This window comes from Drosophila virilis, chromosome 2, assembly GCF_030788295.1.
Source record: "Drosophila virilis strain 15010-1051.87 chromosome 2, Dvir_AGI_RSII-ME, whole genome shotgun sequence".
Lineage (NCBI taxonomy): Eukaryota > Metazoa > Arthropoda > Insecta > Diptera > Drosophilidae > Drosophila > Drosophila virilis.
This window is the reverse complement of record NC_091544.1, coordinates 3,189,984-3,217,787: the sequence shown is the minus strand read 5'-3', so window position 1 is coordinate 3,217,787 and position 27,804 is coordinate 3,189,984. Positions and strand designations below refer to the sequence as shown.

At 41.3% G+C, this 27,804-nt stretch overlaps 6 protein-coding genes across 10 annotated transcripts; 3 read left to right on the top strand and 3 right to left on the bottom strand.

The window, feature by feature from the left end:
* Positions 1-11,442: 11,442 nt before the first annotated feature.
* Sgsh (N-sulfoglucosamine sulfohydrolase) lies at positions 11,443-13,238 on the top strand. The gene has a single exon (XM_002058632.4). The coding sequence runs from the start codon at positions 11,502-11,504 to the stop codon at positions 13,089-13,091; it is 1,590 nt and encodes a 529-aa protein (XP_002058668.1). The 5' UTR covers positions 11,443-11,501; the 3' UTR covers positions 13,092-13,238.
* Positions 13,239-14,873: 1,635 nt separating this feature from the next.
* On the bottom strand, positions 14,874-18,016 carry EndoA (SH3 domain containing GRB2 like, endophilin-A). 2 transcript variants are annotated; one of them, XM_015169475.3, is made up of 3 exons: positions 17,882-18,016; positions 17,624-17,718; positions 14,874-17,473 (listed from the first exon to the last, which is right to left on the bottom strand). In XM_015169475.3, the coding sequence occupies exon 3, from the start codon at positions 17,397-17,399 to the stop codon at positions 16,290-16,292; it is 1,110 nt and encodes a 369-aa protein (XP_015024961.1). In that variant the 5' UTR covers positions 17,400-17,473; positions 17,624-17,718; positions 17,882-18,016; the 3' UTR covers positions 14,874-16,289. The 2 variants fall into 2 exon arrangements, with proteins under 2 accessions (XP_015024961.1, XP_015024959.1); XM_015169473.3 differs by having other exon boundaries at positions 17,775-18,009.
* A 1,366-nt stretch (positions 18,017-19,382) lies between these two features.
* Positions 19,383-20,136, top strand: LOC6635106 (uncharacterized). The gene is made up of 2 exons (XM_002058630.4): positions 19,383-19,536; positions 19,591-20,136. The coding sequence occupies exons 1-2, from the start codon at positions 19,480-19,482 to the stop codon at positions 20,032-20,034; spliced, it is 501 nt and encodes a 166-aa protein (XP_002058666.1). The 5' UTR covers positions 19,383-19,479; the 3' UTR covers positions 20,035-20,136.
* Positions 20,137-21,667: 1,531 nt separating this feature from the next.
* LOC6635105 (uncharacterized) lies at positions 21,668-22,275 on the top strand. Its single transcript, XM_002058629.3, has 2 exons — positions 21,668-21,823; positions 21,883-22,275. The coding sequence occupies exons 1-2, from the start codon at positions 21,761-21,763 to the stop codon at positions 22,195-22,197; spliced, it is 378 nt and encodes a 125-aa protein (XP_002058665.2). The 5' UTR covers positions 21,668-21,760; the 3' UTR covers positions 22,198-22,275.
* Positions 22,276-22,864: 589 nt separating this feature from the next.
* Positions 22,865-25,418, bottom strand: Rh2 (Rhodopsin 2). The gene is made up of 6 exons (XM_002058628.4): positions 25,285-25,418; positions 24,079-24,717; positions 23,914-24,024; positions 23,314-23,480; positions 23,222-23,255; positions 22,865-23,153 (listed from the first exon to the last, which is right to left on the bottom strand). The coding sequence occupies exons 1-6, from the start codon at positions 25,375-25,377 to the stop codon at positions 23,058-23,060; spliced, it is 1,140 nt and encodes a 379-aa protein (XP_002058664.1). The 5' UTR covers positions 25,378-25,418; the 3' UTR covers positions 22,865-23,057.
* LOC116651880 (low molecular weight phosphotyrosine protein phosphatase 1) lies at positions 25,378-26,677 on the bottom strand. Of its 4 annotated transcripts, none has more exons than XM_032439163.2 (5): positions 26,517-26,677; positions 26,282-26,463; positions 26,052-26,225; positions 25,915-25,992; positions 25,378-25,458 (listed from the first exon to the last, which is right to left on the bottom strand). In XM_032439163.2, exons 1-5 carry the CDS (start codon positions 26,548-26,550, stop codon positions 25,384-25,386), a joined length of 543 nt encoding a protein of 180 aa, XP_032295054.1. In that variant the 5' UTR covers positions 26,551-26,677; the 3' UTR covers positions 25,378-25,383. The 4 variants fall into 4 exon arrangements, with proteins under 4 accessions (XP_032295054.1, XP_032295056.1, XP_032295053.1 ...); XM_032439165.2 differs by lacking the exon at positions 25,378-25,458 and adding an exon at positions 25,475-25,544; XM_032439162.2 differs by lacking the exon at positions 25,378-25,458 and adding an exon at positions 25,535-25,863.
* Positions 26,678-27,804: the final 1,127 nt, after the last annotated feature.

The following is a 27,804-nucleotide window of genomic DNA, read 5'->3' as shown; positions in this document are numbered from 1 at the left end:
TTCGTCAAATCTCGGTGGAATTATTTCGTTTTGAAACGACATGTTAGCCTCGCATCCTTAATTATAATAAAATCTGTCGTTTCAAAACGACATAATTCCGCCTTAAAACGACATATTCTCAAAGGAGATATGTAGCTTTAATACGGCATAATCTCGCCACATCTCGGCGGAGATATGTCGCTTTAAAACGACATAATCTCAAAGGAGATGTCGCTTTAAAACGACATAATCTCAATGGAGATGTCGCTTTAAAACGAAAGAATCTCGCCAAATCTCGGCGGAGATATGTCGCTTTAAAACGACATAATCTCGCCAAATCTCGCCGGAGATATGTCGCTTTAAAACGACATAATCTCGCCAAATATCGGTGGAGATATGTCGCTTTAAAACGACATAATCTCGCCAAATCTCGCCGGAGATATGTCGCTTTAAAACGACATAATCTCGCCAAATATCGGTGGAGATATATCGCTTTAAAACGAGATATGTCGCTTTAAACCGACATAATCCCAATGGAGATATATGTCGCTTTAAAACGACAGAATCTCGCCAAATCTCGGCGGAGATATGTCGCTTTAAAACGACATAATCTCGCCAAATCTCGGCGGAGATATGTCGCTTTAAACCGACATAATCTCGCCAAATATCGGCGGAGATATGTCGCTTTAAAACGACATAATCTCGTCAAATATCGGTGGAGATATGTCGCTTTAAAACGACATAGTCTCAAAGGAGATATGTCGCTTTAAAACGAAATAATCTCAATGGAGATATATGTCGCTTTAAAACGACAGAATCTCGCCAAATCTCGGAGGAGATATGTCGCTTTAAAACGACATAATCTCGCCAAATCTCGACGGAGATGTGTCGCTTTAAAACGACATAATCTCAAAGGAGATATGTCGCTTTAAAACGACATAATCTCAATGGAGATATATGTCGCTTTAAAACGACAGAATCTCGCCAAATCTCGGCGGAGATATGTCGCTTTAAAACGACATAATCTCGCCAAATCTCGGCGGAGATATGTCGCTTTAAACCGACATAATCTCGCCAAATCTCGGCGGAGATATGTCGCTTTAAAACGACATAATCTCAAAGAAGATATGTCGCTTAAAACGACATAGTCTCAAAGGAGATATGTCGCTTTAAAATGACATAATCACAATGGAGATATGTCGCTTTAAAACGACAGAATCTCGCCAAATCTCGGCGGAGATATGTCGCTTTAAAACGACATAATCTCGCCAAATCTCGGCGGAGATATGTCGCTTTAAACCGACATAATCTCGCCAAATCTCGGCGGAGATATGTCGCTTTAAAACGACATAATCTCAAAGGAGATATGTCGCTTTAAAACGACATATTCTCAATGGAGATATGTCGCTTTAAAACGACAGAATCTCTCCAAATCTCGGCGGAGATATGTCGCTTTAAAACGACATAATCTCGCCAAATCTCGGCGGAATTATGTCGTTTTGAAACAGGTTAGCCTAGCTCTTTAATTATAATAAAATATGTTGTTTCAAAACGACATAATTCTGCCCAGATTTAGCCGAGATTGAGATTATGTCGTTTTAAAGCGACATATCTCCTTCGTTCTAATCATGACATACAAATCTGAGCGCAGAGATATGTACATATGTCGTTTTGAAGCGATAAAGCTCCGCCGCGGTAAAAACGAAATACATATATCCGCGTGTATGTATGTACATATGTATGTATTTGATGATTTGGAGATGTCCTTAGTAAGATGTCAAAGGAGATATGTCGCTTTAAAACGACATAATCTCAAAGGCAATATGTCGCTTTAATACGACATAATCTCGAGAAATCTCGGCGGAGATATGTCGCTTTAATCGACATAATCTCGCCAAATCTGGGCGGAGATATGTCGCTTTAAAACGACATAATCTCGCCAAATCTCTGCGGAATTATGTCGTTTTGAAACGACATAATCTCAAAGCAGATATGTCGCTTTAAAACGACATAATCTCGCCAAATCTCGGCGAAGATATGTCGCTTTAAAACGACATAATCTCGCCAAATCTCTGCGGAATAATAATAATAATCTCAAAGGAGATATGTCGCTTTAAAACGACATAAACTCAAAGGAGATATGTCGCTTTAAAACGACATAAACTCAAAGGAGATATGTCGCTTTAAAACGACATAATCTCGGCGGAGATATGTCGCTTTAAAACGACATAATCTCGCCAAATCTCAGCGGAGATATGTCGTTTTAAAACGAAATAATCTCGCCAAATCTCGGTGGAATTATTTCGTTTTGAAACGACATGTTAGCCTCGCATCCTTAATTATAATAAAATCTGTCGTTTCAAAACGACATAATTCCGCCGAGATTTAGCCGATATTTATCTCCTCGTGCTAATCACGATATACAAATCTTCGCGCAGAGATATGTACATATGTCGTTTTGAAGCTATTAAGCTCCGCCGCGGTAAAAACGACATACATTTATCCGCGTGTATGTATGTACATATGTATGTATTTGATGATTTGGAGATGTCCTTAGGGAGATGTCAAAGGAGATATGTCGCTTTAAAACTTTCAAAGGATATATGTCGCTTTAAAACGACATATTCTCAAAGGAGATATGTAGCTTTAATACGACATAATCTCGCCACATCTCGGCGGAGATATGTCGCTTTAAAACGACATAATCTCGCCAAATCTCGGAGGAGATATGTCGCTTTAAAACGACATAATCTCGCCAAATCTCGACGGAGATGTGTTTTTTAAAACGACATAATCTCAAAGGAGATATGTCGCTTTAAAACGACATAATCTCGCCAAATCTCGGCGGAAATATGTTGCCTTAAAACGAGATAATCTCGCCAAATCTTTGCGAAATTATGTTGTTTTGAAACGACATGTTAGCCTAGCATCCTTAATTATAATAAAATATGTTGTTTCAAAACGACATAATTCTGCCGAGATTTAGCCGATATTTATCTCCTCGTGCTAATCACGACATACAAATCTTCGCGCAGAGATATGTACGTATGTCGTTTTGAAGCGATAAAGCTCCGCCGCGGTAAAAACGACATGCATATATCCGTGTGTATGTATGTACATATATATGTATTTGATGATTTGGAGATGTCCTTAGGGAGATGTCAAAGGAGATATGTCGCTTTAAAACGACATAATTTCAAAGGATATATGTCGCTTTAAAACGACATATTCTCAAAGGAGATATGTAGCTTTAATACGACATAATCTCGCCACATCTCGGCGGAGATATGTCGCCTTAAAACGACATAATCTCGCCACATCTCGGCGGAGATATGTCGCTTTAAAACGACATAATCTCGACAAATCTCGACGGAGATGTGTCGCTTTAAAACGACATAATCTCAAAGGAGATATGTCGCTTTAAAACGACATAATCTCAAAGGAGATATGTCGCTTTAAAACGACATAATCTCAAAGGAGATGTCGCTTTAAAACGACATAATCTCAATGGAGATATGTCGCTTAAAAACGACAGAATCTCGCCAAATCTTGGCGGAGATATGTCGCTTTAAAACGACATAATCTCGCCATATCTCGGCGGAGATATGTCGCTTTAAAACGACATAATCTCGCCAAATATCGGTGGAGATATGTCGCTTTAAAACGACATAATCTCAAAGGAGATATGTCGCTTTAAAACGACATAATCTCAAAGGAGATATGTCGCTTTAAAACGACATAATCTCAAAGGAGATGTCGCTTTAAAACGACATAATCTCAATGGAGATATGTCGCTTAAAAACGACAGAATCTCGCCAAATCTTGGCGGAGATATGTCGCTTTAAAACGACATAATCTCGCCATATCTCGGCGGAGATATGTCGCTTTAAAACGACATAATCTCGCCAAATATCGGTGGAGATATGTCGCTTTAAAACGACATAGTCTCAAAGGAGAAATGTCATTTTAAAACGACATAATCTCAATGGAGATATATGTCGCTTTAAAACGACAGAATCTCGCCAAATCTCGGCGGAGATATGTCGCTTTAAAACGACATAATCTCGCCAAATCTCGGCGGAGATATGTCGCTTTAAACCGACATAATCTCGCCAAATCTCGGGGGAGATATGTCGCTTTAAAACGACATAATCTCAAAGGAGATATGTCGCTTTAAAACGACATAATCTCAATGGAGATATGTCGCTTTAAAACGACAGAATCTCGCCAAATCTCGGCGGAGATATGTCGCTTTAAAACGACATAATCTCGCCAAATCTCGGCGGAGATATGTCGCTTTAAAACGACATAAACTCAAAGGAGATATGTCGCTTTAAAACGACATAATCTCAAAGGAGATATGTCGCTTTAAAACGACATAATCTCGCCAAATCTCGGCGGAAATATGTTGCCTTAAAACGAGATAATCTCGCCAAATCTCGGCGAAATTATGTTGTTTTGAAACGACATGTTAGCCTAGCATCCTTAATTATAATAAAATATGTTGTTTCAAAACGACATAATTCTGCCGAGATTTAGCCGAGATTGAGATTATGTCGTTTAAAAGCGACATATCTCCTTCGTGCTAATCACGACATACAAATCTCCCTGCAGAGATATGTACATATGTCGTTTTGAAGCGATAAAGCTCCGTCGCGGTAAAAACGACATACATATATCCGCGTGTATGTATGTACATATGTATGTATTTGATGATTTTGAGATGTCCTTAGGGAGATGTCAAAGGAGATATGTCGCTTTAAAACGATATAACCTCAAAGGAGATATGTCGCTTTAAAACGACATAATCTCAATGGAGATATGTCGCTTTAAAACGACATAATCTCGCCAAATCTCGGCGGAGATATGTCGCTTTAAACCGACATAATCTCGCCAAATCTCGGCGGAGATATGTCGCTTTAAAACGACATAATCTCAAAGGAGATATGTCGCTTTAAAACGACATATTCTCAATGGAGATATGTCGCTTTAAAACGACAGAATCTCTCCAAATCTCGGCGGAGATATGTCGCTTTAAAACGACATAATCTCGCCAAATCGCGGCGGAATTATGTCGTTTTGAAACAGGGTAGCCTAGCTCTTTAATTATAATAAAATATGTTGTTTCAAAACGACATAATTCTGCCCAGATTTAGCCGAGATTGAGATTATGTCGTTTTAAAGCGACATATCTCCTTCGTTCTAATCATGACATACAAATCTGAGCGCAGAGATATGTACATATGTCGTTTTGAAGCGATAAAGCTCCGCCGCGGTAAAAACGACATACATATATCCGCGTGTATGTATGTACATATGTATGTATTTGATGATTTGGAGATGTCCTTAGTAAGATGTCAAAGGAGATATGTCGCTTTAAAACGACATAATCTCAAAGGCGATATGTCGCTTTAATACGACATAATCTCGAGAAATCTCGGCGGAGATATGTCGCTTTAAACGACATAATCTCGCCAAATCTGGGCGGAGATATGTCGCTTTAAAACGACATAATCTCGCCAAATCTCTGCGGAATTATGTCGTTTTGAAACGACATAATCTCAAAGCAGATATGTCGCTTTAAAACGACATAATCTCGCCAAATCTCGGCGAAGATATGTCGCTTTAAAACGACATAATCTCGCCAAATCTCTGCGGAATAATAATAATAATCTCAAAGGAGATATGTCGCTTTAAAACGACATAAACTCAAAGGAGATATGTCGCTTTAAAACGACATAAACTCAAAGGAGATATGTCGCTTTAAAACGACATAATCTCGGCGGAGATATGTCGCTTTAAAACGACATAATCTCGCCAAATCTCAGCGGAGATATGTCGTTTTAAAACGAAATAATCTCGCCAAATCTCGGTGGAATTATTTCGTTTTGAAACGACATGTTAGCCTCGCATCCTTAATTATAATAAAATCTGTCGTTTCAAAACGACATAATTCCGCCGAGATTTAGCCGATATTTATCTCCTCGTGCTAATCACGATATACAAATCTTCGCGCAGAGATATGTACATATGTCGTTTTGAAGCTATTAAGCTCCGCAGCGGTAAAAACGACATACATTTATCCGCGTGTATGTATGTACATATGTATGTATTTGATGATTTGGAGATGTCCTTAGGGAGATGTCAAAGGAGATATGTCGCTTTAAAACTTTCAAAGGATATATGTCGCTTTAAAACGACATATTCTCAAAGGAGATATGTAGCTTTAATACGACATAATCTCGCCACATCTCGGCGGAGATATGTCGCTTTAAAACGACATAATCTCGCCAAATCTCGGAGGAGATATGTCGCTTTAAAACGACATAATCTCGCCAAATCTCGACGGAGATGTGTTTTTTAAAACGACATAATCTCAAAGGAGATATGTCGCTTTAAAACGACATAATCTCGCCAAATCTCGGCGGAAATATGTTGCCTTAAAACGAGATAATCTCGCCAAATCTTTGCGAAATTATGTTGTTTTGAAACGACATGTTAGCCTAGCATCCTTAATTATAATAAAATATGTTGTTTCAAAACGACATAATTCTGCCGAGATTTAGCCGATATTTATCTCCTCGTGCTAATCACGACATACAAATCTTCGCGCAGAGATATGTACATATGTCGTTTTGAAGCGATAAAGCTCCGCCGCGGTAAAAACGACATACATATATCCGTGTGTATGTATGTACATATGTATGTATTTGATGATTTGGAGATGTCCTTAGGGAGATGTCAAAGGAGATATGTCGCTTTAAAACGACATAATTTCAAAGGATATATGTCGCTTTAAAACGACATATTCTCAAAGGAGATATGTAGCTTTAATACGACATAATCTCGCCACATCTCGGCGGAGATATGTCGCCTTAAAACGACATAATCTCGCCACATCTCGGCGGAGATATGTCGCTTTAAAACGACATAATCTCGCCAAATCTCGGAGGAGATATGTCGCTTTAAAACGACATAATCTCGACAAATCTCGACGGAGATGTGTCGCTTTAAAACGACATAATCTCAAAGGAGATATGTCGCTTTAAAACGACATAATCTCAAAGGAGATATGTCGCTTTAAAACGACATAATCTCAAAGGAGATGTCGCTTTAAAACGACATAATCTCAATGGGGATATGTCGCTTAAAAACGACAGAATCTCGCCAAATCTTGGCGGAGATATGTCGCTTAAAAACGACATAATCTCGCCATATCTCGGCGGAGATATGTCGCTTTAAAACGACATAATCTCGCCAAATATCGGTGGAGATATGTCGCTTTAAAACGACATAGTCTCAAAGGAGAAATGTCGTTTTAAAACGACATAATCTCAATGGAGATATATGTCGCTTTAAAACGACAGAATCTCGCCAAATCTCGGCGGAGATATGTCGCTTTAAAACGACATAATCTCGACAAATCTCGGCGGAGATATGTCGCTTTAAACCGACATAATCTCGCCAAATCTCGGGGGAGATATGTCGCTTTAAAACAACATAATCTCAAAGGAGATATGTCGCTTTAAAACGACATAATCTCAATGGAGATATGTCGCTTTAAAACGACAGAATCTCGCCAAATCTCGGCGATATACAAATCTTCGCGCAGAGATATGTACATATGTCGTTTTGAAGCTATTAAGCTCCGCCGCGGTAAAAACGACATACATTTATCCGCGTGTATGTATGTACATATGTATGTATTTGATGATTTGGAGATGTCCTTAGGGAGATGTCAAAGGAGATATGTCGCTTTAAAACTTTCAAAGGATATATGTCGCTTTAAAACGACATATTCTCAAAGGAGATATGTAGCTTTAATACGACATAATCTCGCCACATCTCGGCGGAGATATGTCGCTTTAAAACGACATAATCTCGCCAAATCTCGAAGGAGATATGTCGCTTTAAAACGACATAATCTCGCCAAATCTCGACGGAGATGTGTTTTTTAAAACGACATAATCTCAAAGGAGATATGTCGCTTTAAAACGACATAATCTCGCCAAATCTCGGCGGAAATATGTTGCCTTAAAACGAGATAATCTCGCCAAATCTCTGCGAAATTATGTTGTTTTGAAACGACATGTTAGCCTAGCATCCTTAATTATAATAAAATATGTTGTTTCAAAACGACCTAATTCTGCCGAGATTTAGCCGATATTTATCTCCTCGTGCTAATCACGACATACAAATCTTCGCGCAGAGATATGTACATATGTCGTTTTGAAGCGATAAAGCTCCGTCGCGGTAAAAACGACATACATATATCCGTGTGTATGTATGTACATATGTATGTATTTGATGATTTGGAGATGTCCTTAGGGAGATGTCAAAGGAGATATGTCGATTTAAAACGACATAATTTCAAAGGATATATGTCGCTTTAAAACGACATATTCTCAAAGGAGATATGTAGCTTTAATACGACATAATCTCGCCACATCTCGGCGGAGATATGTCGCTTTAAAACGACATAATCTCGCCACATCTCGGCGGAGATATGTCGCTTTAAAACGACATAATCTCGCCAAATCTCGGAGGAGATATGTCGCTTTAAAACGACATAATCTCGACAAATCTCGACGGAGATGTGTCGCTTTAAAACGACATAATCTCAAAGGAGATATGTCGCTTTAAAACGACATAATCTCAAAGGAGATATGTCGCTTTAAAACGACATAATCTCGCCCAATCTCGGCGGAAATATGTTGCCTTAAAACGAGATAATCTCGCCAAATCTCGGCGAAATTATGTTGTTTTGAAACGACATGTTAGCCTAGCATCCTTAATTATAATAAAATATGTTGTTTCAAAACGACATTATTCTGCCGAGATTTAGCCGAGATTGAGATTATGTCGTTTAAAAGCGACATATCTCCTTCGTGCTAATCACGACATACAAATCTCCCTGCAGAGATATGTACATATGTCGTTTTGAAGCGATAAAGCTCCGTCGCGGTAAAAACGACATACATATATCCGCGTGTATGTATGTACATATGTATGTATTTGATGATTTTGAGATGTCCTTAGGGAGATGTCAAAGGAGATATGTCGCTTTAAAACGATATAAACTCAAAGGAGATATGTCGCTTTAAAACGACATAGTCTCAATGGAGATATGTCGCTTTAAAACGACATAATCTCGCCAAATCTCGGCGGAATTATGTCGCTTTAAAACGACATAATCTGAAAGGAGATATGTCGCTTTAAAACGACATAATCTCAAAGGAGATATGTCGCTTTAAAACGACATAATCTCAAAGGAAATATGTCGCTTTAAAACGACATAATCTCAAAGCAAATTTGTCGCTTTTAAACGACATAATCTCAAAGGAGATATGTCGCTTTGATACGACATAATCTCGCCAAATCTCGGCGGAGATATGTCACTTTAAAACAACATAATCTCGCCAAATCTCGGCGGAGATATGTCCTTTAAAACGACATAATCTCGCCAAATCTCGGCGGAGATATGTCGCTTTAAAACGACATAATCTCGCCAAATCTCGGCGGAGATATGTCGCTTTGAAACGACATAATCTCGCCAAATCTCGGCGAAATTATGTTGTTCTGAAACGACATGTTAGCCTAGCATCCTTAATTATAATAAAATATGTTGTTTCAAAACGAGATTTAGCCGAGATTGAGATTATGTTGTTTTAAAGCGACATATCTCCTTCGTGCTAATCACGACATATAAATCTCCGCGCAGAGATATGTACATACATATGTCGTTTTGAAGCGATAAAGCTCCGCCACGGTAAAAACGACATACATATATCCGCGTGTATGTATGTACATATGTATGTATTTGATGATTTGGAGATGTCCTTAGGGAGTCCTTAAATGTCCTTTGCACTGTACTCTTTTATTGTTCACTGTACTACTATTATTCTTACTGTGTAATAATAGGATCTTTAAGTTACAGATTGTTGTTTCCTTTTTAGCATCTTGACAGGCCCCGCTTCGTAGTTCACCGAGCGGGGCCTGGCAACTATGTCGTAGATTCATGTCTGGCATTTTTCTACTCAAGCGGGGCCTCTGCCTGTCTGCTGTGAGTGCGAGAGGAGTGGCTATAGTGTTGTCCGTGTATTAGCAATGTTGTGATCGTCAACGTTGCCGAATTCGCCGTAAACACAGAGGGTGGTTGATGTCGGTTAACGGACGGCTTGATTAACAATACATACATATGTATGTACATATGTAAATAACATATGTTAATTCTTAAATTATGTTAAATATACATTTAGAGCGGACAAATTTTAATTTTCCAAGGAATTGAAATAAATGAAAGAGCAATATCAAAAACATCTGAAGCAAGAAAGTTACAACGAAGAAAGCCGAAATTTCCCGATATACCGCTAGCCCATACACATACATACAAACATATATATATATATATATATATATATATATATATAATAAATCACACAGAATTTATTCATAAATGAATATTTTGTAACAATTGTCATACATTTCCTTATCATTGTGATTAAGATAGGTAAGTAACTTATTAAATTTGATTTATTATCAGTTAAAAAAAAAAAACAATACATGTGTTTTAACTTGCAGCCATATAAATATTTATCGTTAAAAATTTGCTTGGCAAAAAACAGGTATGGGGTTATTAACATCTAGCTTGTCTTATCTTGTCGCAAGTACATTCGAGTGAAGAACTTTTACTACCGAATGGGCATTATTCCCAGGGCTACGCACATAATATTCGCTCGGCTTAATTATCTTTACTTTGATCGGATCAGACTGCTATATTATATGGTTGTCATAGGAACAATATAACGGTCGAGTTTCCAGAATCTCAGAGACATAATAAATATTTGGCCCTCATAATTTTGGATATATGATTAAAAAAGCATGTCTCCAAATCGATTTGTGTCGATATTATTAAAACAGGAGAAGGTACAATACTTCGAGACTCAGGTTCTTGTAGTTTCCGGACTTGGCTAGAGCGACACAGTTTATCGATCTGATCAAGAAGATCGTGTCGAACATGCTTCCGCCTGTAATTATTCTACTCACTTTCTGTACTGGGTATAAAAATGGACCAGGAAATATAGTTAAAGCTATTGATCTTATTTTTATGGACTCGCAAAAGCGCATGTCATAGAGTTAGAGTTCCCTTCAGTTATTTGAAAAGTCAGCCTAAATAAAAGCCGGTCAAAGTGAATGTACAATTAAACAGAAAACGAATTTACGTAGATATGTTTGTATCTGTATCTAAATTGAAGTGTGATGTATCTATGTGTGCGTGTGTGTGTGTGTGTAGCCGGGCTTGGCTATTGTGCAAGAGAGGAGAGCACACGCTGAGCTGTTGCTGGCAAAGAGATTGAAACTGGAATTGGAATTGGAACTGGAATTGAATGAGAGCGCAGAGAAATTGTGAGTACGCTGCGAGCTGCAGATACTTGAAATGTCTGCGGATCAGTTGGACTCAGGCAGAGTGAGTCGACGGATTGACTGGATTGGGCTCTGTTTCTATTCAAATTATTCGAAATATGAATTTGCGGAATTTACTTGGATTCGTGCTGGCTTGGCTGCTTCTGGGCGGCGGCTCTTGTTCCACAAATGCGCCACAAAATGTGCTGCTCCTCGTGGCCGATGACGCCGGCTTCGAGATGGGCGCCTATCTGAACAAGTACTGCCAGACACCGAATTTGGATGCGTTGGCACGCAACGGATTGCTGTTCAACAACGCGTTTAGCTCGGTGAGTAGCTGCAGTCCCAGTCGCGCTCAGCTGCTGACCGGGCAGGCGAGCCATGCGAGCGGCATGTACGGGCTGCATCAGGGCGTGCACAACTTTAATGTGCTGCCCGAGGTGAGTTCGCTGCCGAATGTGCTGCGGGCGCAGAGCGAGGGACGCATCTTGAGCGGCATTATTGGCAAGAAGCATGTGGGCGCCGGCTCCAACTTTCGCTTTGACTTTGAGCAGACGGAGGAGCAGCATTCGATCAACCAGATCGGACGCAACATAACTAAAATCAAGGAATATGCACGAGAGTTTCTGGCACGGGCCAAGAGCGAGGCGAGACCCTTCTTTTTGTTGGTCGGCTTCCATGATCCGCATCGCTGTGGACACATTACGCCGCAGTACGGCGAGTTTTGCGAGCGCTGGGGCAGCGGGGAGGAGGGCATGGGCACGATACCCGACTGGAAGCCCATCTACTATGACTGGCGCAATTTGGAGGTGCCCGCCTGGTTGCCCGACACGGATGTGGTGCGACAGGAGCTGGCCGCGCAGTACATGACCATCTCGCGCTTGGATCAGGGCGTGGGATTGTTGCTGCACGAGCTGCAGGCAGCGGGATTGGCGAAGGAAACTCTTGTAATCTACACCTCGGACAATGGGCCACCTTTCCCGGGTGGACGCACAAATCTTTACGAGCATGGTATTCGCGCGCCGCTGATCCTCAGCTCGCCGCAGCCGGACGCACGCCGTCGTGAGACAAGCGCCGCCATGGCCAGTCTCCTGGACATATATCCCAGCGTCTTGGATGCCTTCCAGCTGCCGCCGCCCAATGGAACTCGCGTCAGCGGCCAGTCGCTGTTGCCCGTGCTGCACAAGGAACCGGAGCCAGTGGAAAGCGACGCGATCTTCGGTAGTCAGAACTACCACGAGGTGACCATGGCCTATCCCATGCGCATGGTGCGCAACCGACGCTACAAGCTCATCCACAATCTCAACTACTGGGCAGATTTCCCGATCGATCAGGATTTCTACACATCGCCCACATTCCAGCAGATACTCAATGCAACCATCCAGAGGCAGCCGCTGCCCTGGTATCGCACGCTCCGGCAGTATTACCAGCGGCCCGAATGGGAGCTGTACGACATCAAGGCGGACACCTTGGAGCGGATCAATCTGGTGGACAAGCCCAAGTATAGCGCCACCCTGAAGCAGTTGCGCCAGAAGCTCTTCAAGTGGCAGGCAGAGACCGCGGATCCCTGGCGCTGTGCCCCGCACGCTGTGCTGCAGGATCGGGGCGTTTTCAAGCAGGACCCCGTGTGCTTGACCCTAGGTCACGAGGCGCTGCAAAGGCCCCAACGTAGGCTGCTCACGCAGTACGAGGAATATCTTGTGGTCTAGCTGAGATTAGGGGTATTCGATAAGATCAAGTATTCTATGAATGTTCCAAGTATATGCTCATTTTCTTATTTTTTGTATTTTGTCTTATCTCATTCGAACTAAAAATAAACTTTTGGTGCTGATAAGCCGGACGCCACATACCTATATCAAATATCAAATTGTTTTACATTTATTAGTCATTCGCGTACTAGATCGACGGGCCAATGATAAGCTATATTGTTCGATAATTCTGATATTATTGGAAGGTATATTTTTTTATGAAGTCTAGAGAGCCTTAAACTTATTTCAAATGAATTCGCTAAAAACAGGAAATTATAAATTGTAAGGACGACTTTAGAATCTTCAGAAACAAAGATAAATATAAAGTAGAGCACAATATTTTGTTTTTCTAGAGTTGCCAAACAATGTTTCCATATAAAAACCTTTTTGAAATATTTTCCTTAAAGAGCTATTCGATATATAGGAAGAGAGAGCTGTTCGACATTGAAAGAATTTACTCTTAGTAGAACTATTAAGAACCAAGATCTCTTGAATCGCAAAAAAAAATATTATATGGCAGCTTTAAGACGTAGTGCTTCGATATCGATAGGATTTTGCTCCAGCTTAAGACAAATATTACAAATAAAGAGTAAAGAACTTGTTCAAGTTTTTCGTTTTCATAAGAGAACACAATTTTGGAGCGAATGTTCCTAAAGCAGCTTATGATATAGTTTCCCGATTCGTTCATTTCCCTGGAAATAAGAACCTATACATACTTTTATGATAAAAGCTTCGAACATGAGAGATTAATTGCTGAAAAATATTTGATGCAGAATCTTAAAGTAGCATTAAAGTTAAATCGCTAGAAAATGCGTCTTTAAACATAATTAAACTACACAATTTCACAAATATAATACACGTACAATTTTTTTGCCTATTTCAAAATAAAGAAGACTTAAAAATTGTTAAGCTTTCGCAATATCAATTTCGCAACTATATTTAGAAATTGTTCTATCTGTGGGCTGGTCAACATTAAAGTTCGCACCCCATTCAAGATGAATTTGTCCACACATAAAAGGTTTCCCCGGCGATGTTGGCATGACCTCAACGGATGATGTTGTGCGCAGGGGGTGTTGCGTCACGTTTCAATGCCATTCCGACTGGGGGTTAGCTTGGATTTGGGCCCAACGTCTGACCCATTGTGTTTTGTGGAAAATCGAAAATTTCAATGCCTCGCTTCTTAGTTAGTTGGCGCCGTCGTCGTCGTCATCGTCCCGTTCCCGTGCAGCATCCGCGTCAATGTTACGCAACATGCACATAAAGACCTCGGAACTGGGCCTGGGCCAAGGCCAAAGCGGTTGACTAAGGGGAAAAGGGCCGGTGGATTGGGGGTTGCTTGCTTTGGGGTAAACATGCAAATAACAAAATGCAAATTGAGTTTTTCTCTGTTTTTTTTTTTTTTATGATTTTGAACGAAAGACACATTGAAAATTAAATGTATTCAATTTTTGTTTTTGTTTTTTTTTTTGCATAAATTAGGGCTTCTGTTTTTAGCGTAATTATTATATATAATTTGTTGTATTATTTGTATGTAGGTATGTATATATTATTTTATATATATATATTTATTTATTCCACCACACAAATGCACAATTACAATTATTATTGTTTTACTCTTTCCATCATGAATGCATCAATAAAACATTCGCCGCCGCGGTCTGAGCCAAATTGTCTATTGGGGGCCGCCGCCTGGAAATGTTCGGCAAATGTCGCGAGTTTTATTTTCGCTTTCGTAAATTTAAATTTTGTTTGCTCATTAACTAATTTATTATCAGTAAATATATATAATTGTGTATACTTTTGCCTATATACATTCGTGTATGCATGTATATCGCTTGGTATTCAACAATCTAGATGCTTGACTCTTCTGCTTTTGGATACATTTATATATATATATATATTATATATTCTTCTAAGCATTTATTGTTAGTAAACTCTTTTTTGCTTTTGGTTAGTAATTCGTTTCTGCTATGCTTCGACTGACTTGACTGGTTTTGAGTTGCCGCTTATTTTAACAGTTATTATCAACGTTTTAATATCAGTAATTATTTTTCTCAAATTTTAACTAGTTAGATGCTGGTTTTGCTTTTAGGAGGATTCTGTTACGTTGTTCATTACTTTGCCGTTATTATTATTATAAATATAGTTATTGTTATTATTTGTATTAACGCTGCTGCTCGGTATAAGTTATAATAAATATATAATAATAAATATACATGTAGATAATATGCTTAATAAATATATATCTATATATATGTATATATATATATTTGATTTTTATAATAGTTATGTATATAAATAACAAAAAAACAACACACATAAAAAGGAGCAAAAAAGTAGGATACAAATTTTGTTTTGTTACATCCTTGAATTTGAATAGATTTTTTTATCGAAAAATTTTACAACGAACGAACGAACGATTAAGACAGATTTCCTTTCAGTTAATATGCCGCCTTAAGGATAAGAGTGTGGGGAGTATTGTTTTTGCACAAATATCTGAGTAAAGGGTATACAATAATTGTAGGTATATGATTTGGGTATACTATATAGAAATTGCCTAGAGAGCGCAATGGAAAATTAAGAAATTACAACAATGAACAATGAACGAGAAAGCAGAAAAATCTCAACATATCTATGTAAGTGTATGTAATATGGATAACTAGCTGATTAATATGTTGGATTGACATGTTACCAAATTATGTTTTCTCTTTTCTTTTTTTTTTTTTGTCTGCAGAATCGAATTCAAAGTAGACGCGATTGCAGACATTCTTGAATTGGAAACGCATGGAAAGTACTATGTTAATTTAGTAACATTGTAAATTTAGTTAGTAGTACATACATAATTTAATTATAATTAATAATTTGTAATTATTGTGTTGCCAACTGGTAAGATTTCGCATTAAATTTTGTTTGCTATCGTATATTTTTTTTGTTTGTTTTTGTTTTGCATTTGCATTTACTGTTTCAATTAATTTTGTATGGCCACGTGAATGTGCTGTGCTAGCTAAGCCGTAACCGTAACTCTAACCATATTAATCCGCATTTAACCATCTACGTAATGTATGTTTTTGCATTTAAGCAATGTGCCAAGCTGCACGCCGCATGACGACGACGAAACCAACAATCATTCAGTTGAAATATTCTCAATACATGGGGGTTTTAATTGCCATTGGGCAGAGGAACCTGCACCTGGACATATGACTGAGGGAAGTAGCCGGTTCGGCCATTGACGGCACCTTCGTACCAATTATCGTCGACGCGATTGAGTAGCGTGATAATGTCGTTCTCCTTGAAGCCCAGTTCGCCGGGATTCTCTGGATCAAAATCGTATAGGGCCTGGCAGCAGGGCTGCTGCTGGCGATTTGGTGTGACGGCCATTGACTTGGCGGGCGAGCGCATCGGCGAGGGCAACGGCGAGGCGCTCGAGCTAATGTGGGACGGCGTGCCGTCATCAATGAGGCCGCCGCCACCGCCGTCCAAGTTCAGATCGAGCAGCGTCTTGGGCACAAACTCATTGCGTGGCCGGCTCTCTGCCTCGGCGCGCTTCTCCTGTAGCGTTTCCTGCAGGCCACGCAGCACATCGGCGCATTGAGAGTGAAAATCGTAGAGTGCTTCAGCGAAGGTCACGAGTTGTGAGACATGTTCAGTATCGTTCTCCAATAGATTGAACATGCCCACTTGGGCCAATTGCAGTGACTCGGCAAACTTATCCTCAGCACCACGAATTTCATCATCTTTGGCCTGCCGACGACGCTTACAGTCAAAGTCGAGACGCCGGCCCTGCAGCTTCTTTCGATGGTGCATGACCTCCTTTAGGTCTTTGGTCTGCATATGATGCAGAGGCTCCAAAAAGTTCTGCTTGATGTTGTCGTCCAGCGAATACTTGACGTCGGCCATTTGTTTCAGCGCTTCGCCAAATTCGACGAGCGCCTGCGCGAACACGCTGTTGTCCTCGCCGAGCTTCTTACCATAAGTCAACATGCACTCGGCCAGCAGACCCTCGGGCTGTGGATAAGTATTCGATTTCGCCTGTCCCGATAGCTTCGATATGCCCTTGACGGCGGCCATCTTAGCCCGTGCCGTTGGATTTGGCTGCAGAAACTCCTTGGTCTTCAGCTGCAGCTCCTCCACCAGCTCCACGGTCACATCCGTCTTACGTTCCATATCCATAAAGTCCAAATCCAATTTGGTGCCCTCCGCACCGCCCATTTTCTCCGTCACATACTGATTCGCTTTGTTGATCTGTTTCTTCAATCCGGCGAAAGCCATCGTGCTGCCTTTACTGTTGATGTTTCTGCCTTTGCTGGTGCTCTATGTGGGGCTTGATGTCAACGACGCGGTTGCTGTGAACGGGTTTGAGTTAGTTGACTTGCCAGTTAAAATGCTTCAATTTAATTAATAAACCACTGACTATCGGTAAATAATAAACTTTAATTTGATTTCTCTGCCCAACTATGCGCTACGATTCTATTTTTAACGTCTGGACAACTTACGCGCCGTGCACTTTTCTGTTTGGGGGTGGAAACGTTCGATTCTCGATGCTGGGCGCTATTGGGGCGGGGGGTGCTGACACTGACTGAGGCTGCGACTGGAAGAAATTGTGGTAAACGACAGTCGGAATAGATTTATGTATTAATTTTGCACTTTCACTCGTTTCGTTTGCGCTGCACGTTCTGTGTGGTATATCTTCACTTGCAGCGTTGACACTTCTTCTGTTTTTTTTTTTTTTTTTATTTCTCTGCTGGCCAAACCTTGGAGTTTTGTCCGACGATTGGCTGCGTAATGTTTGAAGGACTGTCGTTACTACTACTAATCTCCCTCTGCCTTGTCGATGGTTTTTTGGACGCGGGGGTCGTTTTTCCTCTTCGTACTAAATCGATTTTTTGCTGTGTACAAAAATTTTAGTGATGCAAAAAACATCGATACCGATACCTTGCACTAGCTACTCACTTTGCGTTTACAGAATGATACCATGTTAACTAACAGTGCCATTCTAGTTTAACAGGCATGCAATAAATAAATAAATTGTCAACCGACATTTCATTTGAAACTGAAGGCAGACAAACAAGATAAAAACACAAATATATGTATAGTGAAGCTTAATTAAATTTTGGGTTACCGATTTTCGTGTAACTTAGGGAATTAAAAAGGCGACTTGCCTCGATAATTTGATAATGCATTTTTTTTATTTGCCATTTGCATCACATCTTAGGCTGCGCGCCTTAAACAGAATATTCAAATATTCTGTTAATCACGTTCGCCGCTTTAAACTTACACCCGTTGTTCTGTAAGTTGCCGATAGCGCCACCTTGGAAACGGAAAAGTGCAAAAGTTTTCCCAAAAGCCGTTTAGGGCTTTCGTAAAAACAGTTTCATGTAAATGCAAGTTTGAAAATGATTAGCTACTTATATGGCACATAAATATTTTAAAGATAAATTCGCGAGTGTTACTTTTGTTTAAATGAAATGAGGACGCTAGACAATAATTATCAAAACAGCTGTTAAAATTTAAATTTCTGAAAGCCAAATGTTAAGTTAACAGAGCAGCCAATCGCACCATAAAAACGTATAATATTTTATAATTTGTTTGTGTTGTTTATCAGTTTGTATGTATATCTGATTTGATTAGATTCTGGATATATCAACATTAAACACAAATAAAAACAATTTTATCAAAAATAAGATAAAATTGACATACAATATTTTTGGTTTCTTTTAAATTTTGTACATGAATTATATGTATTTCATTCATTATTTGTATTTGTTGTTCAAAATCAAATAATTAACTTTACTTTTGGTAAATTTCGCAATGTTTGCGCAATTCTTAATTAATTTTTGCTGCAAAACAATTCTTAATATCTTGTTGACATTTGGGTATAGTAAAATTATGAATCATTTGCTAATTGCTGCAAAATAAACTCATTTCCAAGGTGGCGCATTTTTAACTTCTTTAAATAACTTACAAAACCAATATTAGTATAAGCTTTTGAAGTAAATGAGTATAAAATAAAAATGTATTAGTAAAATCGAGGAGGGAAATTATTGATGTAATTTTTAACAAATATATACCTGACGTCTTTTGGTGAGTCGGCAGTTTTTGGCGAACCGCTCAGTTTTATCTTTATAAATAAACCCTAGAGGGGATTAGGCTACAACATTTGATAAACAAACATTAGAGCATGTAAATCAGTTCAATTTCCAGAGCGAGACGACGCGCTGATAACAAACGCAAATTGTGCATACTTATGTGTATATAAGCCCATTCCAATGCCTGACCAGATATTAGTCTCTCCGAAACTACAACGACTGAGATCCACACTCAGAAGAAAACGAAATCGAATCGCCTTAGAATGAAATTCGCAATTGTCGTACTCGTCGCCAGCATTGCCTGCATCAACGCACAGGTGGTAAGTACTCGTCACACCTGTTTGGCCTTAATCTAACTGACATATTTCTTGCAGGCCATTAGTCCTTTTGCGGCAGCCAATCCCTTTGCCGCAGCCTATAATCCGTATCTGAATGGAGTTTTCGGTGGAGGAGCTGTTGGCCCTGCAGGAGCTGCCGCTCCCGCTGCGCCCGCTGCTCCGGCAGCGGCAGCGCCTTTTGGCGGCTTCTCCGTCTCCGCCTTCTTCCAGTCCATAGTGCTGCAAAAGGAGGCAGATCGTCTGCTCAATCAGCCCGACTTCCCAGCTGACCTGGCCGAGCGTGTCGAGAACGTGCTAGCCGATGCTGCACTAGGTTTTGCCAACTGCACCAACGCCACGTTGCCTTGGCTGCAAATCCGCTGCGTCAAGCCCGCCCTGACCAACGCCAAGAACGAGCTGAAGCTCATCGATGATGAGTGGCAGGCACGTCAAGCGGCCAGCACCACAGCAGCACCAGCAGCAGGCGGTGCTCAGGCCTAAGACACCATGTAATGGGTTATCCTATAAAAAAAAACAAAAACTAAGTGCAATATACCAGCATAGATTCGATATACTTAAATAAAGATTTTGAAAGCAAACTAAGCTACAAGTGGACATCATTGGGATGGGCTGGAGCTGTGTCCTTGACCTGTCAGGCTAGAGCACGCTTTGATGTGGCCAGTTGCCGAGTTGCTCAACTGTTTTGCATAGCTGGACTTTATTAAATTTCCAGCTATTACGAAATTTACCAGAGCTTTCAAATACTTTTGCCGCCGTCGCATCCCCAATTGGGGGTGTTAATGTTGTGGAGCTGTCCTCGAAAGGACTTGACGCATTTTGGCCAAATATTTGAATTCCTTCACATTATTTGTTCGCCTTTGCGGCATTTTCTCTCTGTCCCAGCCTTTTGCTCTTTGCGAAAATATTTGGCCATGCCGCTTTTCGATGCCAGCTCTTTTATGGATTCATCAATTTTGCCTTGGCCATCATGTCCTGCCCCAAAATGTTTCCGGTGCATGATTTTGGGCGGCAATTGTTGATTTATGTGGCCAATGCAGTTTCAATTATCATTGTTCCTAGTCGTGTCGTGTCCTTGCAGTACCTAGCTGCCCATTGTGACTGGGCACATGGATTTGGGGCATTAAGGAGATTAAATGGTTTGGCTTAACGAGCCAAAGATTTGCCGCAAATGGCCAAAAGCTTTGGTCCCTGGCAGATTGAGCCAAATGACGCATACGCCTCGTTGACGTTCCAAATGCGGCAAAGCACATTCAAATTCAAATTCAAATATGTAATTAAATGTAAATTTTGAAACAGCCGCTGGCCATGTCACACACACACACACACCCACACATTTATATGTATAGGATGACAAGGCGAATTACAAGGATCAAGGCGAGTGCAAAGTTTTGTCACTTAATTGAAATATTTGCCCCAAGATTGAAACTTGCGTTCTGTTGTTTGTGTCATTACAACACAAATATGTCAGTGTGTGTGTGTGTGTGTGGCATGAACTTTGCTAAGTTCTGTTGTACAGCCAGCCACGCCCATGCACCGCCCATTTCCGGGGCCGCCCCGCCCTGCTGCTAATGCAAAAGTTGCCGCTTTTCGGGCGCTTAAAAGAAGCGTACCAAATAAAAGCCGGCCAAATATATGCTAAAATTGGTTAGCAAAACAAAAAAAAAAAAAATAAAATAAATAAAAGAGAAACATGACAGCGAGCAAGTCCATAGGCGCATGTATGTAAATTTGTTTTCGGGCTTGCAAAAGTTGCGCCCCAAAAAGCAGGCAACAGTTTTTTTTTGGCGGCCTGGCCAGGACGAGGCGCGCCTGGTTACCTCTAGTTGTCATTCTGGTCAAAACGAAGTTAGCCATTAAATGTATGTTGCCTGGCGACTGACCAATGCGGCTGTGACTCACATCCGCTTGGGCACATTTGTGTGTGTGCTTTTCTCACCTGATAATAAAGCTGTTATATTTACCTGTTAGATATATGCATGCGCGATTAGCTACTTGTTGTATTATTTCCGCTGCCCGCTGATAAGCAATTATATCTGGGTGTAAATTCTTACACGACCATAAAAACTTAATTGGGTTAAAGCTGTTGACAACGTTGCGGCCTCAGTTGCCAGCGCATCTTTACAATCGGCCTTAGCACACGTTGTCTTTATCTATATATAACAGATGCCATCTGCGACTTTGAGAGTTGCTTTCCAGACAGTTGCCAATGAAACGCACACAGAATATGTCGACTGCCACGCTGCTAGTGATCTCGGTTTTGGTCTGCCTGGTAAGCATTGCATTCGTAGTGTTCCACAGCAATGTACAGCATTCCGTTTGCCACGACAGGTGCACGCCCAGAAGGTGGAGGTGCCCATCGAGGAGACGCTGCAGCGCGGCGCAATAGCCATGGAGACGCTGCGCAGGGCACTCGACGAGAAGCTGCCGCCTAGTGCAGAGGCTCATCAGGAGGGCTCAGAGATCTTGGCCAGCTTTCAGCAGAGCCTAAAGACTTGCGAGGCGCAGCTAAGGAAAAACCAGTTGGTCTCAGAGTACAATACGTGTGTCGGCACGTTTCAGGGCTTGGCCCTGGCCTCGATTGGCGAACTGGCGGGCCAGCACTGGGCCAAATCAGGCGCATCACGTCCAACTCTCTTCTGGTAAGGATGTGGCGCAACATGTAATGGAAGTGAAGTGCCGGAGGTTATAAATAAATGCCCAATCGAGCGATTGGCCACGTTGCAGCATTTCTCTTTACTGGGCTTCGGGTGCAGGCATTTCTGCAGTTGGCGCAGTTTGGCTGACTGTTCGAGCTTGAGATGATGTGTAACCAAAAGATGAGAGCCATCGAGTCGAGTAGCATTGTCAGAATCAGCACTTGGCGGCTGGATCTGATGAACTTTTGCCCAAATTGCTGACGGGCTAAAATTTTAGCTCTGCTTGCTGCTTTGTTGTATTCTAATTAGACCGTCGGCTGTGTGTGTGGGTGTGTGAGTGTGTGCGTGCTCATTAGACCAAAAGTGCGGGATGCGTTGGCTTGGGGACGTGGGGGGGAGCGGACCGTGTGCCGAATGTAACTGAGTAATTATCATCATTAAACGCCAGACGAGGCAGCCAAAGCAAATAGCGACATCCACGTCGTCGAAATGTGTGCCAAGGCAGATGAAACAAGCGGGAATTGAAGGCGTGGAACTGGCAGCGGGCGTGGGCCCAAGACTCAAGACTCAAGATTCAAGAGTCAGCCCTTAATTTAAGTGGGCGCCTTAGCCTTGATAAGCTCTCATAATTTAAGACGTCGCAATTCTGTAAATAAATACACATATGTGCAAAGTAAATTTCGTCAATTCGCTGCGCTTAAAAATTATTAATTAATGCGCTTATGGAATATGTTCTTTAATTAAAGAAACGTTCACTCTTTTCTTACATTTTTGTATCATGAATTGATAGTTGCAATAATCCTTCTTTTTTTTTTGACATTTTTGCGCCTTTTAAAGACATTTGCTAAAGAATAATTTGTAAGTTGCCTAGGCCTTTGATTCTGCCTCCGAAGTAGTTTCTGTGTCCGCAGCAGGTGCATCTGGCTTGGGTTCATCTGTGTTGCCGAGAACGCAGATGGGGCACTGTAAATAAATTCCATAATTCAATGTAGCCAATGTGCTCAAATTTGAAACTAATCAGGGACAGATACCTTTTCCTTAAGCACCAGTCGGTACTTGGGATGGCTTATGCAAATAAATAACGAAATAGTTGATGTTCAGTTAATACTTGCGCTGGGCTTACCTAATGCCATAGACAATGGGATTGTAGACGGCGCTGGTCTTGGCGAATGTGGCGCCCCAAATGGTGGTCAGCGGTGTCAAGCCCTCGATCTTGAACAGGCCAAAGTAACAGATGACCAGATACGGCGACCAGGCCATAAACCACAGTGAAATGGTAGTCAATGCCACCTGAGCAAGCAAATATAACTTTTTAAACTGATTACAGAGAAAGTTCTCATAGCCAGACACAGGCAATCGAATTACTTGAATCGGGTTATGGCAGTGTTAGAAATAAGTTAATATTAAATTATTTAAATTATTTAAAATGTATCAAATATCTTGTTCTGGCACGCAGCTAAGCAACAAAATCGTTCCTCAACATTTGTGTCAAAAGTTTAACTATCAATTTCATTGGCATCTACACAAATATGAATAGGAGCTGATGGGAAGCCCTATATGTTGGCCTGTCCGCTTATCAGAGATGTTTTCAACATTTTTTAAAATTCAATTATCAGAGCGTCCTGCTATAGGAATTGCATTGTGTGTGATAAATGTTACGAAAACCTCGTCCGGTTATGAGAACTATCCGCAGAGGCAGCTTATACTGTATTCACTGTATTACCTTGGCTAGTTTGCCCTCGGCGCTCTTGTCGCAGTCCTCGGAGCTGCGCAAGGACTTGACATTCATCTTCTTGGCCTGTTCCCGCATGCCCTTCTCGTGCGCAGCGACGGCCTGCAAGGCAGGGTATTAGACAAGCAGGAAGAAACACATGATTTTCTTACTTACAGCAATTATAAACCAGTAGGAATAGCATATTAGAAATAGTGGCACATAGTAAACGAATATTGAGTAGACTATTAGATAGGAGCGCGGATTCCACTGCCTGGTCATGTAGTCGATGCTGCAGGCGGTCAAATTGCCCTCGGGCACATAGCTGCTCCAGCCGATCAGGGGCATTATGGTCCAAAACGTGGCCATTAGCCAAATGAACAGAATCTTCATGATGGCCAGCTTGATTGTCATGGGCGTTCCGTTGATGCCCTTGACAATGACATTGTAACGATCGAAGGCGATCATGCACATCGACCAAATGGAAACGCAGCCGAACATCGAGCCGCAGACCGCGTAAATGTCGCACCACAGTGGCCCCAGGATCCACGTTTCATAGTAGAAGTTGACGAGCATTACCGGCGACTGGGAGGCCATCATGCAAAAGTCGGAGAAGGCCAGATTCAAGACGAGCAGATTTGCGGGCGTGCGCAACGACTTGGTGCCGCCAAAGATGTAGACAACAACTCCGTTGCCACAGCAGGAGATGATCAGGATGACAAGCGTGAACAGACCCAGAATTTTGCTCATTGTCGGATCCATGGGCGCAAAACGGCTCCAATAAGGATTCACGAGGTGCGCCATGTCCGGCAGCACCTGCAAATTGAATTAGATAAAAAAGGGCCAGCTTTTGTTTAGCCTAATCCATAAATTCCATTTCGGGATTAATGGCTTAATGAAAATAAACTCGATCTTATCGTGGACTAGCAGATCCAACCTTGGAAATCTTTAGCTCAGAGAAACGGACAGACAGATATGGCTAAATAGATTGGACTCTTGATGCTGACATATAACATATATTTTATTATTTAAATTTATTTTTGCATTAATTTGAGTGTGCAGTTTGAAATGATTAAATTGTCGATAAATTAGACCAAGGATCACCAGCAGCTATTTGGCTTTTCAATTTTATTCGTTTATATTCAATATACTTTTAATTTGCAATAATCTAAAGACTTGTGCCGCGTGCAAATTAATAAATTCAGTTTCAAGTCAATAATGTTAATAATTTAATGTACATCTGAATTATGACCGAAATTGATGTAAGTCCTACAGTATAAAGATTTATATTCTGCTATGCTAAAAAAACATATATAAAATATATTTTATACTGTTTAGTTTTTGCTAAGCACTCCAGAGCACACACACACAGCACAAACTCACGTTGTCCAGCACGGAGCCATTTTGGCCCGCCTGGGCCTCAAATCTTGGTCCAAGTCCAGAGCCCGATATGGCAACGGCGAACGTCTTCTCCATGCTCAGCTACCCGTCCGTGAATCGATGGCGCACATCAAGGGGTTGCCAACTAACAGAGCTGAAGCCGCCATGGTACAGTGGCTTTTATAGGCGAGCATTTGAGCCAATTAGGCGCAGATCGATGGAATGGGCACAGGTACAACGAGCAGCTGTCATATCAAAGTCATCTGTGATTTTATTTAATAATCAACGTTTGAGCTGTAGCTTTAAAATTTGTGCACAAGTCTTTTGGGTTTTGTTTAACATTTTGTCATCTGCTGTGCGTGTCTGTGTGTGTGTGTGTGTGTGTGTGTGTGCTCAGAGCTTGGCTAAGAACTTCTGGCCACATTTCTGGCAAAGTTTCTTTTTATTCGACATGGGCGCACTGATTGAGCACACCGAGCACGGTTCGATTAAAGAGGACTTTGAGGGATATTGCTGGCCATCGGCATTCATGGAATCGGGACTCTCACTGGAGTCTCTATGCGGATTTATAGTCTCATACACCTGCTCGTTATCGTCATCTGTGCTGGGCAAATCATAGCGCACAATGCTCACCTGTTCGCCAAGTATAAGCTGCTTGCAGCACTCCTTGATTTGGTAGTACGCATTCCTGAAGGCTTTCAGTTTACGTGCCTAAGCGCGATGTTAAACGATTAGAGATAGTTAAGCCTAGTTAATTCTAGTCAACTTACCGGTGATAGGTCAATAACCGATACGGTCTTGCCATTCTTGCCATACGAGCCCAGCATCAGCACATTCGAGGTATTGGAAATATGATTGGCATCTGCCCAGAGCAGCAACTCCTTGTATATATGCTCGTTCATAGTTATGATGTAGTCAAAATAGTAAAAGTCCTGGACAGTTAGCTGCCAAATAATGGGGCTTTATATTAAATGCAGCATTTGTTGTTGTTTAGATTTACCAGTCGGCAAAAGTGATCCGAGCGCAGTCCGTGCTCCCTCAGCACGCGTAGACATCGCTTGTGCGGCCGTCTGCCAATGTTCCAGGTACGTAATGCAGCACTATCGACCTCCCAGTAAAGACTGGTCTTCACCATTAGATTCTGCATGATCGTCTCTGCCATTGGCGAGCTGCACGAGTTGCCTGCAGAGGAGGTGGACGATGGAACTTGGGTGGGGCTTTATTTAAATACTCACCCATGCATACGAAGAGAAGTTTCTTAAACGTCATTATATGTCTTTTTATTTATTACGGAGAATTTGGGAAAAGGACTAGTAGTAGGATAAATACACTTTCACAGTGCAATAGTTAATATGTGTGTGAATAATTTTTGCTTATTTCGTTCCAATTGTAACATTTGTCAAAAGTCTACTGAGTCGACATTCGGTCAGTTCACACGTTATCAACTCGTTGGCCGTGTCAACAATTTCAAATTAACACAAATGAGCCGTGTCCCAGTTAATGTACGACAAGAAACCAAGCGCGACCTTAGACATGACCCGCCTCATGAACTCTGCTCTGCCCAGCATTATTCTCGCACCAAATTGCACACTTCATTTTCTATGATTCCTATGAGTGTGCACGCGTGTGTGTGGGTGCACGTGTGTGTATGTGAGTGCACTTCTGTGCCTGTTGCTGCCATTCTCACTGGGCTGTCCTTTGGGCTCTCTGCAACTCCACTTCGTCGTTGAATTAAGCGCACAGTGTGCCGAAACCATGGAATTACCACTCAAAATTAAGAAAGAAAACTCTCCTATTTGGCGAACACCTCTTTTGCGCGGACATTTTCTGTCTATGTACTAGGTACATCGAGGAGCTCCTTCGCTCCCATCCCAGTCCACGAGCAGACCACGACAGGGTTTAAAGCACAAATCAACAGAATAAAAACGTTTCGCTTTATAGCCTTAACCTTATACCCTATTAAGTAAGTCTTATGTTTACCATTTAAACATTCTAAAGAATTATCGATCAGATCGGGTTGAGGACACGGTGCAAGTCGGCGATTAAGTTGCGATTCGCCTTCTGTGTTGACTTGGCAAATGTTTGCACCACGCCCACTTGCCACCCCATTCGTGTTGGCCGTGTTGCAAAGTCAAAGGCATTAAAAATATCGGACTGGCAGCTGGGCGGGTCGCTGCACAAAGAGTGTCAAGTGCTGGGTGAGGTGTCCGCGTCGCGACGTGAGCCTGATTCTAAATTGGCTCCCTGGAGGTGGGGGGAGGGCGCAGAGCCGGCGAGTTCAGCGAACTGGACCGGCACCGTGGCCCACATATGCAAATTCAGTGCGCGGTAGTCTATTTTCCCGTGCGAATACTGTAATGATAGACTGTGCCAGGTGCGCATGCTACTGCCTGAATTTCTGTGCATACAAATCATACAAAGGCTTTTGATACGATTTTATTATTTTTATTTCTAGCCACATAAGACCATTATTAAGAGACGACTGCCGACTGTCGACATTTTCAGCATGTTTCCCCTTTTAAC